Source organism: Vulpes lagopus, chromosome 2, assembly GCF_018345385.1.
Source record: "Vulpes lagopus strain Blue_001 chromosome 2, ASM1834538v1, whole genome shotgun sequence".
NCBI classification, from domain to species: Eukaryota; Metazoa; Chordata; class Mammalia; order Carnivora; family Canidae; genus Vulpes; species Vulpes lagopus.
Window position 1 is genome coordinate 142189097 of NC_054825.1, and position 15275 is coordinate 142204371.

Below are 15275 nucleotides of genomic sequence, written 5' to 3' on the forward strand. Positions count from 1 at the left end.
CTTTTCTATGTTCCTAGGATTGCAAAAATACTACAGGATCCAGAATAATAAAACAAAAAAAATCTAAACATGAGCAACATGATTTTAAATCAAAGAATGTAATGCTCTATTGTAAATATCAATTTTTTTAGTGGTAGGTGTTCTATTTATTGTCACTCCAATTATTGTCACTCAACTCCAAACTCACCCTTCTATAGTTAATATTGCGATACTGGGGCTGGGACTCTGCAGGGCACACTTTTGCTTTGGCTGGCTCAATGGCAGGCACCAACAGAAGATACTAAAAAGAGATTTGGGCTTTTCTTTGGCTTTCTGGAGTGGCACTTCCTCCTTAGTAATGATTCTTCACTGCACTAACTGGAGGGTGCAGGTGAATCTACTGCCAACTTTTCCATCACTAACAGAACCAGCTTCATTACCACCCCCATAGAAACCAGCACCACTTGAGTATCACCCCCTCTTCAGTGGATTCAGCCCATTGCATTCCTCCTCAATGCTTCTAAGATTAAATTTCAACCTCTTTCCAGTCCAGCCTTTGGAGTGATAGCTGCTTCCAAAACTTGTATCATGATACTTTAGTGTTCTCTTATAACCTAGTTAACAATTATTGATACCTATCAACAGTTCTCTTAGTAAATACTTTCTGTTCAAGTAACATCTGAAGTTTCTTTCTCCTAACTAAACTCTGACTGACAAAGAAATTGTAATCTGACTCAGCATTAATCAGAAAAATACTTTGGGGCAGCCCGGGTGGCTCAGCGGTTTAGCGCCGCCTTCCGCCAAGGGTGTGATCCTGGAGACCCAGGGTCAAGTCCTGCATCGGGCTCCTGCGTGGAGCCTGCTTCTCCCTCTCTCTGTGTGTGTCTCTCATGAATAAATAAATAAAATCTTAAAAAAAATAAAGTTCCAACTGAGGAACAAGAGGACATAGCCATAGTTCTACAGCCGACCATACAAAATGACTTTGTATTCTTTCTTTCCCATCAACCCAGTTTTTAATCACGTCATGAAATAAAAACTCATATTAATTTTCTAAAATAATATTTCTTAATAACAGTTTGATTTTTTGACCAATTCAGATATTTTGCTTAGAATAGTAATTCATAGTAAGAGAACAATGGAAGTATACTCTAAAATACAACTCTGATTGCCATTAGGTTATTTCCATTTTAATTATTTGATGCTTATTATATAAAATCTTAGTGCTGTACAACACAACATAAAATAATTGAAGACCTTTTTATTACATCTATATTCACGGTTTTTATTTGCTTAACTTGCCAATCAGAATAATAATATGTGTGTTGGTTTGTCATAAGAGGAAAACATATGTTTTAGTAAAAATGATTGTTTTGCTTGTCAAATCACTATGTTATATATCTGAAACTAATGTAACATTGTGTGTAAATTATATTTCAATTGAAAGAAAATATTGTTTTGTTGTTACCCAAAAAATTGTTTCCATGTAGACATAGTCTAAATCTAGATTATATAGATAGCTGTTTCATTGAAATCTTTATGGAAACTATCATAAGAAAAAGAAAATATGTCAAGTAACTATTAAGAATGGATTTAATTAGAAAACAATAGCAGCAAAAATATTTAAGATTGATAATTCAATTGCTTAGTATTTTAAGTCTTTAACTTGCCCATCCTTCCAAAAAACTCACAATACAGTTGACCCTAGAATAACATGGAGCTTGGGTGCATTGACTGTTGTGCAGTCAAAAACTCACATATAACTTTAGACTGTCCCAAAACTTAACTATTAATAGCCTTCTGTTGACCTGAAGTCTTACCAATGATGTAAATAATCAATTAATACATATTTTGTAGGTTATATATATATTACATACTGTAATCTAGAGAAAAGAAACAATAAAGTAAGCTAGAGAAAAGAAAATGTTAAGAAAATCACAAGGAAGAGAAAATACATTTATAGCACTGCACTGTATTTATTAAAAAGAATCCATATAAGGCAAGAATATGTAATGGAAAAAAGTCTCTTCAACAAATGATGTTGGGAAAACTGGATAGCTTCATGAAAAAGAATTAAACGGATGACTTTCTTATACCATACACAAAAATAAGCTCAAAATTGATTAAGGACCTAAATGTAAGGTACCATAAAACCATAAAAACTCTATAAACCATAAAAATTCTAAAAGAGAACACAGGCAATAATTTCTCTGACATTAGCTGTAGCAACATTTTCTTGATGTGTCTCCTGAGGCAAGGAAAACAAAAGCAAAAATAAACTATTGAGACTACATCAAAATAAAAAGCTTCTGCACAGCAAAAGAAACAATCAACAAAACCAAAAGACAACCTATTGAATGGGAGAAGATATTTGCAAATGACACAATCTGATAAAGGATTAGTATTCAAAATATATACGGAATTTATTCAACTCAACACTAAAAAAACAAATAATCCAATTTTTAAAATGGGCAGAAGACATGAACAGACATTTCTCCAAGAAAATATGCAGATGGCCAACAGACACATGAAAAGATGCTCAACATCACTAATCATTATGGAAATGCAAATCAAAACCACAATGAGATATCCCCTCACACCAGAATGGCTTAAATGGACAACACAAGAAACAACGAGTGTTTGTGAGGATGTGAAGAAAAAAGAACCCTAGTGTAATGTTAGTGGGTATGCAAACTGGTACAGCCATTGTGGAAAACAGTATGGAGTTTTCTCAAAAAACTAAAAATAGAACTACAATATGAACCAGTAATTCCACTACTGGGTATTATGAATATGAAATGAAATGAATATGAATACACTAATATGAAAATATTTCATATTTCAGAATATGAAAACACTAATTTGAAAATATATGTGTACCACCATGTTTATTACAGCATCATATGCAATACCCAGATTATGGAAGCAGCCCAAGTATTCATGGATAGATGAATGGATAAAGAAGATGTAGTGCATGGGAATATTACTCAGCAACAAAACAGAATGAAATCTTGCCATTTGCAACAACATGGATGAATCTACAGAGTATAATGTTAAGTAAAATAAGTCAGTCAGAGAAAGAAAAATACCATATGATTTCATTCATATGTGGATTTAAGAAACAAAACTAATAAAACCGAAAAGAAAAAAAGGAAACCAAGAAATAGACTCTTAACTATAAAGAACATACTGATGTTTACCAGAGAAGTGGGTGGAAGGATGGGTGAAATAGGTGAAAGGGATTAAGAATACACTTATCAGGGATGCCTGTGTGGCTCAGTAGTTAAGCGTCTGCCTTTGGCTCAGGCCAGGGTCCTGGGAGCCCTGCGTCTCCCTCTGCTTGTGTCTCTGCCTCTCTCTCTCTGTGTCTCTTATGAATAAATAAATTAAATCTTTTTAAAAAGTACACTTATCATAATGAGCACTGAGTAATGTATCAAATTGTTCAATTGCTATATTGTACACCTGAAACTAATATGACACTGTATATTAACAATACTAGAATTAATTTTTTTAAAAAGGAAAAAAATCCATGTGTAAGTGGATCCATGCAGTTCAAAACCATGTTGTTCAAGGGTCAACGGTATCTATATGTAAGTATCTTAAAGCTTTAAATTAATGAATTCCCATTTAGAATCATATAGAAAACAGTATCTCACTTAATCCAGAGTCATCAAAAAATTTTAAGAAATTATCTATTAGGTATGCGGATTTACCCCGTAACTACAGCTAATTTCTTTACATGCCAATTTTTAGAAAACATTTAATGGAAATCTTCCTAACACTAATTATAAACTTTCCTACTATCTACTATCTTAAATCCAGTACTTTATGAGTTTAATCTATTTTATTTCTATGATTCCTTAAAACATTATTTGAAATCTCTTCACTAACCCTCTTTTCTGATTATCCATATATATTGTCCCATATAACAGTTTTGTCTTCTCTAAGGCTCCAAACAACTTTATCCTTTTTCTCTGGCACATTTATACTGTCTCACTTCACAATAATTTGTGTCTAAGTGGCCCCTCCCTTACTCTATAATGAGCTCCTAGAGAATACAGCCAATTGCAAATTCATACCCATGTCTTCCAAAGAATTTAGCAAATTAGCTTCCACAGTAGTGGAGCTGAATAAATATTAATTACATAAATGTTTATGTACAGAATTCTTTCTGGATGACAGAGTTATCATCATAAGTCCAGCCCTCAAAGTCCACTAAGATAAAAGAGTGTCCCCCAAGATTAGTATGGTAGGGAAAGATAAGATAAATCCTTACACAAAATAACCCCAGACAGGTATATTTTTAAAGTCTTTGTTAATTGTTGATTGCTCCAAGCGGATCATGTTGTGCTACCAGGTATAGTTGTCTCCTAAGTTATCTTCAAATAGGCAGGTAATTAAAATATTACTTTCACCAGCATATAAGGAACTGCTTTTCCAGGAATCAAAGAAAGTGCTAATCATATTAAAAGAATATCACATAGATATGCTTCATCTTCTAAAATGTATGGCTAATCTGTGCAAGAATGCCTTTCCATCTTAACTTTGATTTATTTAAACAACAGTTGTTAGGGTGGAAAAGGCATAATATGCTGAATTTCTCACTGCTATGAACATATTTCTTATTCACTTAAAACTGGGTCAGGAAAAGCCTGTTATATTATTAGAAATCCTCCAAAATGTCTAAAGAGGCAGTGTTTTTTTAACTGTCTCCAAAGATAGTTAGCATTACAACCTTGGTTTTAGTTGGCTTCAAATTTTTGTCAGTGGGGGGTGGGAGTAGGAATTCCCTTAGGTGTTTCACTTGAAAGTTTAAAAGACTGGAAATGAGTTAGTCTTGTATATGTGCTGCTGAAGCGAGCACTGGAAATTAGTCTAAATAAATGTACCCTGATTTGCCCACAAATCTTTTCTCAAGATATGTTTGCTAATACATTTCCTTAAAAAAAAAAAACTTATCTTCAAAATAAAAAATAGAAAATGAACTTTAAAATAGGGATCAAAACCATCAATCATTACAAATAATGTATAATACTATTTAGATTAGTTACCCAAATTATGACAGTAATTATGCAATTTGAAAAGCCTTTGGACACAAAGTTCATGTTAGCTAACTGGCTGTATGAAGAAGTGGAGAGGACTAGTGGCAGGGGTGCTTGCGGGCTTCTCAGAAACGGGATGAAAATGGTACCAGCTAAGGATAGACACTGTCGCCAGGACAACATTCTCTCAGGCAATTGGGGCCAAGACCCAATTGATTCACATGGTTCTCTCTCTAGGGGTTGAGCTTTTCGCATGACAGCCTTCAGCAGATCAAGAGAGCACAGAAATTTCCACCCAACTCACCTTTCTAAAAGGACCTCTCTGAAGCACACATAGAGAGTAAAAGCAAATTCTGGGTCACAGCCTATATCAGGCATCTATCCTATTGATGAAATAGTACTGTCAACAAGCACAGGCTTTGCTAATAGGAAATATTACTACGTCATGATAGTGACAACAATAAGACATAGAAGTTAAAAGAGTAAGATGATTTTTTTTTTTGTTTTTTAAAAGTAAAAAGCATAAAAAAACTTAAAAGGAAAATAGGATAAAAAATCCCAGAGGCAACATTTAAAGAAGGTGGTGTCTTGATATTCAAAGATGAAAGAAATGAGCTTGGGGAGGAGGAGAAACAGGAAGAGAAGGTGGGAGGATTTAAAAACTGAAGTCAATAAAAATATGATGAAGAAGTGCATGGGGTTATCTCTCTATTTTAAAAAGAATCATCATCTATCAATGCTAAGCTTCTCTACTATCCAAAATTTTCATACAATTGTATTTATTTATAATTATTTATGAAAAGGAAAGTAAAAGCTAGCTGTTGAACACTAGTTTGTGTCATTTGGGGGGCACATCTTAGAAAGTTCCTCTTCATCCCAAGTCCTAGGAGTGTTTTGGAGAAGATCTCATCATCTCCTGATGGTTCCCAGGACCCTACTACCTAGAAACGACATAATAGCTGTTCTCTTAAAGCCTTTCCAAGGGGTCTGGGTTTTCCATTATCGGATGTGATACATGCACACCTTTCTTACTGGCCTGCCATCTGCAAATTTCCACAAAGCAAAGACTCAAAAATTATTTTCCTGAATTTTTCCTAAATGGTATTTAATATACTATTTTATACAAAGTCAACACTCAGTGAAATGTTTGCCTGGTGGAAATGATAGATGTCAGGTTGTGTTAAAAAGGAAATGACAACCCCAATACTCTGTAACATGGGCCAGCACTTTTTTTTTTCTATAAAAGAGCAGATGGTTAATATTTTAGGCTTTGAGAGCTACATACAGCTTTATCCTATATTTCTTTGGTTTTGTTTGTTGTTGTTGTTGTTTAATCAACAGCTCTTTAAAGCTGAAAGAACCACTCTTCACTCTTGGTCTGGAATTAGTCATATTTTATAACCCCTGCTCTATAAGGTCAAGTGATTTGGGCTCATGTTTTAGGGATTTTCCATTTCACTTTGATAACAACGCATATCATCTATGGAAGAACTTCAAAATATGTTAATAACCAATGATAGTTTAGATCTCACATGAGAAAATTTTTCCTAGCCCATTTTTAATATGTATATTCATTTTAAAATTCTATTTAAATTTTATTTTATTTTTTTAATTTTAAAATACATTTAACTAAGTGGAGTAAAATGGCAACATCAAATTAAACCTGTTCTTCCTAAAAATAGTTTTTAAGGCCACAGAGCACCTAAAGGGAGTGGTCTTCTTTCCAAGTTAGGCACTTGTGAACAAGTCACAATCCCAGTTACAGATCAGAGTTCACTTACGCTCCTCTCTTCAGCCTCCTCCTCCTCTCTTCTCTCTGGCCTTCCTTGTTTCTTCATCCTCTGGTTCAGGCTCCGGATCATCCTCACTGATCACATCTCTGGTCCGTTTCCTCTTTGGTCTCAAGCTCTCTCTTCGAGGTAGTTTATCTTCCTCCTCCTCTTCTTCTTCACCTAAACACAGCAGTGAATACTTCGATGATCGATATCAGAAAGTGCTCTCTCCCACTACCAAATATCTGTTTAGTGTTTTAGTGACCATGGTCACATAGGAGAGCACAATCCAGCAAGTCTCCACATCATGATAAGATGCACTAAATATATATATATTCCATGGCCTGCAATTCAAATACACTTATCTATATTCTCATTTTTTGGTGTGTGGTTCATCTACTCAAATATGTGAATGTGGATCACAAAATTTTAATAATTCATAGAAACCCAGTCTTAATTTTTGTGGGTTACGAGATGACTTAGAGTTCAATATTATACCATGATCTCTAAGACCAAGTTTAGAGGTTACCGATCTAACGCATAAGGATGAAGTGATTAACCACTATATGTTTGCCACCACTTCTATCCTAGAACAAAGGACGGGAAGGACAAAATGCAATAAACTAGAGTAATTTTGAAGAAACTAATTCAGGCCTTGGAATTTCTCCTAATTCAAATGATCTTTATTTTTTATTCCACGTTTTTTTCTTCTTTTTCCTGAATATTTCCCTTTCTTAAATGAAATTGATACCGAGTATATTTATTTACATAAATACTTGCTTGATGATAGTATCTTTATGAATAGAAATATATAACATGTAAATTTAACATAAAACTGAGAGAAATTGCATTTTATTTTATCAACTAGCAATTAATGCCTCATGTGTCCATAACTTCACTAGAATCTTGCAGATAGAGAAAGAATCCAGTTCCTTCCTTGACAGTTTATAACATACACTCTTACTTCACTTTCATCTTTGTGCTTCTTCTGATATTTAGAATTACCTATTATTAAAAAATCAACTCCTCTCAGATAGAAGCTACTATAGGGAAAAAAATTGTACTTTGGTGGGAAACTATGAATTCTCTGCAATGAACCCTGTTGTGTTATCTGATTCTATGGGAGCTATTTTGTAATTTTGAAAGTTATAGATCGCTAGAAAGCAATGCAAAATAATTCTTGTCTGTAGATCTGCACATGAACTCAGTCCAGTGTAGAGACAATCTTCCCTCATCAGGAAAAATAACCTCCCACAAAACAGTAGTGCCTCCATTTGCACAATCATTTCAATAGCCCTGATCTATAAATGTATCTGTTCTTTGGATTTTCCTTTGACTTGGTTTGTAACAACTCACTAGGGTCCTCATTTATTCATTAAATATGTTCATTTTTACATGTGTGTGTCATGATTTTATTTATTTTTAATTTTTAAGGTTTTTTGTTTTTCAGTTTTATTTTTATTTATTTATTTTTTAAAAAAATATTTTATGAGGTGGGGCAAGATGGCCGAAGAGTAGGGTCCCCAAGTCACCTGTCCCCACCAACTTACCTAGATAAGTTTCAAATCATCCTGAAAACATACGAATTCGGCCTGAGACTTAAAGAGAGAACAGCTGAACACTACAGTGAGAAGAGTTTGCACTTCTATCAAGGTAGGAAGGTGGAAAAAAAATAAAAAACATCCAGTGGGGGAGGAGTCCCCAGGAGGAGCCGGGCTAAGAGGGGTGGGGAGAGCCCCCAGGACAGGAAAGCCCAGCCCGGGAGAAGCAGGAGCTTCACCAATTCTCCCAGATGGAAAGGCGCTGCAGGGAGCTCAGGCAGGATCCCGGGGGCGCAGGGATGCCCTCAGGCTCCCAGGGACACTAACAGAGGAGGGGCGCCCCAGGGAGAGCACACCACACACCGCAGGCCGAGCTCCCTAAACAGCTGGAGCGTTCCTGGCAGGGCCCTGGGAGCAGTTTGGTGTTGGCTCTGGTGGCGGCTCTGTGGAGGGGGCTGCCTGGCCGGGAGGGCGATTCCAGCGGCGCAGGCCCCAGAGTCCAGGGCACCGGGGGACACAGCCCAGGATCCGGGGCTCCTCCGGGACAGGCGGAGGTGAGGAGGGCACAGGACAGCGAGGAAGGCTCCTGCCATCCGGTCAGCCGAGCTGTGCAGATCAGTGCCCCCCCACACCCGGAGCATCCAGGCCCCTGCAGACTGGGAGCTGCGGGAGTTCCTGCGGGAGCTGACTCCAGGGCTGGGGAGCTGACTGCCGCCACTATTGTTGTTCCTTCTGGTGTCACCTTGTACCTGGGACTGACAAGGCCACCAGGGAGCAGGGACCTCACAGGATAAACAGCTCCCACTGAACCCTACAACTGGAAGGGGGCAGGGCAGCTCCCCCAGGTGCACACACCTGAGAATCAGCACAGCAGGCCCCTCCCCCAGAAGACCAGCTGGAAGGACAGGGGAAGAGCAAGTTCTTGACCAAGCAGCGCTGGAAAGTTCCAGGGGAAGTCTAGGGACTTAGTATATAGAATCAAAGGATACTCCTCCTTGTTTTTTTGTTTTCTGTTTGCCCCCCCCCTTTCTTTTCTCTTTTTCTCCTTTTTCCAGTACTACTTGTTTTTAGCCACTCTGCACTGAGCAAAATGACTAGAAGGAAAAACTCACCACAAAAGAAAAAAAATCAGAAACAGTACTCTCTCCCACAGAGTTACAGAATTTGGATTACAATTCAATGTCAGAAAGCCAATTCAGAAACACAATTATAAAGCTACTGGTGGCTCTAGAAAAAAAGCATAAAGGATTCAAGAGACTTCATGATTGCAGAATTTAGATCTAAACAGGCCGAAATTAAAAATCAATTAAATGAGATGCAATCCAAACTGGAGGTCCTAACGATGAGGGTTAATGAGGTAGAAGAATGAGTGAGTGACATAGAAGACAAGTTGATGGCAAGGAAGAAAGCTGAGGAAAAAAGAGAAAAACATTGCAAAGATCATGAGGATAGGTTAAGGGAAATAAATGACAGCCTCAGAAGGAAAAATCTACATTAATTGGGGTTCCAGAGGGAGCCGAAAGGGACAGAGGGCCAGAATGTGTATTTGAACTACTCGTAGCTGAGAACTTCCCTAACTTGCTGGGGCAAACAGGCATTCAGATCCAGGAGATAGAGAGATCCCCCCTAAAATCAATAAAAACCATTCAACACCTTAACATTTAATAGTGAAACTTGCAAATTCCAAAGATAAAGAGAAGATCCTTAAAGCAGCAAGAGACAATAGATCCCTAACTTATATGGGGAGAAGTATTAGGTTAACAGCAGACCTCTCCACAGAGACCTGGCAGGCCAGAAAGGGCTGGCAGGATATATTCAGGGTCCTAAATGAGAAGAACATGCAGCCAAGAATACTCTATCCAGCAAGGCTCCCATTCAGAATAGAAGGAGAGATGAAGATCTTCCAAGATAGGCAGAAACGGAAGGAATATGTGACCACCAAACCAGCTCTGCAAGAAATATTAAGGGGGACTCTGTAAAATAAAGAGGAAGTCCAAGGAAACAATCTACAAAAATAGGGACTGAATAGGTTATTCTGATGACACTAAATTCATATCTTTTAATAGTAGCTCTGAATGTGAATGAGCTTAATGATCCCATCAAAAGGTGCAGGGTTTCAGACTGGATAAAAAAATAAGTACCACCTATTTTCTGTCTACAAGAGACTCATTTTAGATCTAAGGACACCTACAGCCTGAAAATAAAAGGTTGGAGAACCATCTACCATTCAAATGGTCCTCAAAAGAAAGCAAGGGTAGCCATCCTCATATCAGATAAATTAGTTTATCCCAAAGACTGTAGTAAGAGAAGAAGAGGGATCCTATATCATACTTAAAGGATCTATCCAACAAGAGGATCTAACAATCATGAATATTTATGCCCCAAATGCAGGAGCTGTCAAGTATATCTATCAATTAATAACCAAAGTTAAGACATACTTCGATAATAATACACTTATACTTGGAGACTTGAATATGGCGCTTTCTATAATTGATAGATATTCTAAACACAACATCTCCAAAGAAACAAGAGCATTAAATGATACACTGAACCAGATGGATTTCACAGATATTTACAGAACTTTACATCCAAATGCAACTGAATACACATTCCTCTCAAGTGCACATGGAACTTTCCCCAGAATAGACCACATAGTGGGTCACAAATCAGGTCTTAACCAATACCAAAAGATTCAGATTGCCCCCTGCATATTTTCAGACCATACTGCTTTGAAACTAGAACTAAACCACAAGAAGAAGTTTGGAAGGATTTCAAACACGTGGAGATTAAAGACCATCCTGCTAAAAGATGAAAAGGTCAACCAGGAAATTAGAGAAGAATTAAAAAGATTCATGGAAACTAATGAGAATGAGGATACAACCGTACAAAATCTTTGGGATACATCAAAAGCAGTCCTGAGGGGGAAATACATTGCAATAAAAGCATCAATCCAAAAACCGGAAAGAACTCAAATACAAAAGCCAACCTTGCACCTAACGGAGCTGGAGAAGGAACAGCAAATGAAACCTTCACCCAGCAGAAGAAGACAGTTAATAAAGATTCGAGCAGAACTCAATGAAACAGAGACCAGAAGAACTGTGGAACAGATCAACAAAACCAGGAGTTGGCTCTTTGAAAGAACTAATAAGATAGATAAACCATCAGCCAGCCTTATTAAAAAGAAGAGAGAAAAGACTCAAATTAATAAAATCATGAGTGAGAAAGGAGAGATCAACACCAATACCAAGGAAATATAAACGATTTTAAAAACATATTATGAGCAGCTATACGCCAATAAATTAGGCAATCTAGAAGAAATGGACGCATTTCTGGAAAACCACAAACTACCAAAACTGGAACAGGAAGAAACAGAAAACCTGAACAAGCCAAACATCAGGAAGGTAACTGAAGCAAGCATCAGAAACCTCCCAAGACACAAAAGTCCAGGGCCAGATAACTTCCCAGGGGAATTCTTCAAACGTTTAAAGAAGAAACCATACCTATTCTACTAAAGCTGTTTGGAAAGATAGAAAGAGATGGAGTACTTCCAAACTCATTCTATGAGGCCAGCATCACCTTAATTCAAAAATCAGACAAAGACTCCACCAAAAAGGAAAATTATAGACCAATATCCCTGATGAACACAAATGCAAAAATTCTCAACAAGATACTAGCCAATAGGATCCAACAACACATTAAGAAGATTACTCACCATGACCAAGTGGGATTTATCCCCAGGATGCAAGGCTGGTTCAACAATTGTAAAGCAATCAATGTGATTGATCATATCAACAGGAAAAAAAAAAAAACAAGAACCATATGATCCTCTCAATAGATGCAGAGAAAGCATTTGACAAAAATATAGCATCCATTCCTGATCAAAACTCTTCAGAGTGTAGGGATAGAGGGAACATTCCTCAGCATCTTAAAAGCCATCTACAAAAACCCCACAGCAAATATCATTCTCAATGGGGAAACACTGGGAGCCTTTCCCCTAAGATCAGGAACAAGATAGGGATGTCCACTCTCACCACTGCTATTCAACATAGTACTAGAAGTCCTAGCCTCAGCAATCAGGCAACAAAAAGAAATAAAAGGCATTCGAATTGGCAAAGAAGAATCCAAACTCTCCCTCTTCACAGATGACATGATACTGTACATAAAAAACCCAAAAGACTCCACCCCAAGATTGCTAGAACTCATACAGCAATTTGGCAGTGTGGCAGGATACAAAATCAATGCCCAGAAATCAGTGTCATTTCTATACACTAACAATGAGACTGAAGAAAGAGAAATTAAGGAGTCAATCCCATTTACAATTGCACCCAAAAGCATAAGATTCTTGGAATAAATCTAACCAAAGAGGTAAAGGATCTATACCCTAAAAACTACAGAACGCTTCTGAAAGAAATTGAGGAAGACACAAAGAGATGGAAAAATGTTCCATGCTCATGGATTGGAAGAATTAATATTAGAAAATGTCAATGCTATCCAGGGCAATGTACACATTCAATGCAATCCCTATCAAAATACCATGGACTTTCTTCAGAGTGTTGAAACAAATCATCTTAAGATTTGTGTGGAATCAGAAAAGACCCCGAATAGCCAGGGGAATATTACAAAAGAAAGCCATATCTGGGGGCATCACAATGCCAGATTTCAGGTTGTACTACAAAGCTGTAATCGTCAAGACAGTGTGGTACTGGCACAAAAATAGACACATAGATCAATGGAACAGAATAGAGAATCCAGAAGTGGACCCTCAACTTTATGGTCAACTAATATTCTACAAAGTAGGAAAGACTATCCACTGGGAAAAAGGCAGTCCCTTCAATAAATGGTGCTGGGAAAATTGGACATCCATATACAGAAGAATGAAACTAGACCATTCTCTTATACCATACACAAAGATAAACTCAAAATGGATGAAAGATCTAAATGTGAGACAAGATTCCATCAAAATCCTAGAGGAGAACATAGGCAACACCCTTTTTGAACTTGGCCACAGCAACTTCTTGCAAGATACATCCATGAAGGCAAGAGAAACAAAAGCAAAAATGAATTATTGGGACTTAATCAAGATAAAAAGCTTCTGCACAGCAAAAGAAACAGTCAACAAAACTAAAGACAAACTACAGAATGGGAGAAGATATTTGCAAATGACATATCAGGTAAAGGGCTAGTATCCAAGATCTATAAAGAACTTAATTAAACTCAACAGCAAAGAAACAAACAATCCAATCATGAAATGGGCAAAAGACATGAACAGAAATTTCACAGAGGAAGACATAGACATGGCCAACATGCACATGAGAAAATGCTCCGCATCACTGGCCATCAGGAAAATACAAATCAAAACCACAGTGAAATACCACCACACACCAGTAAGAATGGTGAAAATTAGCATGACAGGAAACAGCAAGTCTTGGAGATGGTATGGAGAAAGGAGAACCCTCTTGCACTGTTGGTGGGAATGTGAACTGGTGCAGCCACTCTGGAAAACTGTGTGGAGGTTCCTCAAAGAGTTAAAAATAGACCTGCCCTAGGACCCAGCAATTGCACTGCTGGGGATTTACCCCAAAGATACAGATGCAGTGAAATGCTGGATACCTGCACCCCGATGTTTATAGCAGCAATGTCCACAATAGCCAAACTGTGGAAGGAGCCTCAGTGTCCATCGAAAGATGAATGGATAAAGAAGCTGTGGTCTATGTATACAATGGAATATTACTCATCCATTAGAAATGACAAACACCCACCATTTGCTTCAACGTGGATGGAACTGGAGGGTATTATGCTGAGTGAAATAAGTCAGACGGAAAGGGACAAACATATGGTCTCATTCATTTGGGGAATATAAAAATTAGTGACAGGGAATAAAGGGAAAGGAGAGAAAATGAGTGAAAATATCAGTGAGGGTGACAAAACATGAGAGACACCTAACTCTGGGAAATGAACAAGGGGTAGTGGAAAGGGAGGTGAACGGGGGCTTGGGATGACTGGGTGATGGGCACTGATGGGGGCACTTTGCAGGAGGAGCACTGCGTGTTATGCTAAATGTTGGCAAATTGAACTCCAATAAAAAAATTAAAAAAATAAAGATTTTATTTATTTATTCATGAAAGACACAGAGAGAGAAAGGCAGAGATATAGGCAGAGTGAAAAGCAGGGCTCCAGACAGGGAGCCTGATGTAGGACTGATCCTGAGACCACGGACCATGCCCTGAGCCAGGGGCAGGTGCTCAACTGCTGAGCCACCCAGGTGTCCCTCAGTTTTATTTTTTTAGCAAGAGGAGGGGCAGAGGTAGAGAGAGAATCTTAAGCAGATTCCATGGCCAGTGCAGAGCCCCACCTGGGCTCAATCTCACAACCCTGAGATTCTGACCTAAGCCAAAATCAAGAGTCAGAGGTTTAATCAACTGAGCCACCCCGGTACCCCTAATTATCTTTTAAAATCACCTACTGAAACATTTTTATTGATATTTCAAATCTGAGATCTAAGTATTACCTATAGTACTAAAGTTTGACTAGCAGAGAAAAACTGAAGGATAACTTTCAAATTAGGCTTTGAGAACCATACATTGTCATAAAAACCAAGAATAATTTTCCATTTGTTAAATATGTGGCAAATGTTGTATGTAATGAGAATCCCATTCTGACATTCTGAAAATTTGCCCAGTCTTTATTAGTCACGTTAGTCACCATTTATAGAAAGGACAAGACCTTGATAAGGATTGAAAAACAATTTTCCCACAAATAACTCAAGAACTCAAGCAGCCACTTAGTACTCTTCATCTTATTTATTTATTTATTAAGATTTTATTTATTTATTTGACAGATAGCACAAACAGGGGAAACAGCATAGGGAGAGGGAGAAGCAGGAAGCCCAATGTAGGGCTCAATCCCAGGACCCCAAGATCATGATCTGAGCCGAAGGC

General features: G+C 37.6%; 1 protein-coding gene across 1 annotated transcript in view; it reads right to left on the minus strand.

Moving 5' to 3' along the window:
- TMC1 (transmembrane channel like 1) overlaps nucleotides 1-15275 on the minus strand; it is a 152859-nt gene that overhangs the window by 93613 nt on the left and 43971 nt on the right. The window contains 2 exon segments of the mRNA XM_041746240.1: nucleotides 6806-6836; nucleotides 6839-6976. Of these exon segments, the coding sequence (XP_041602174.1) occupies nucleotides 6806-6836; nucleotides 6839-6976 (169 nt within the window).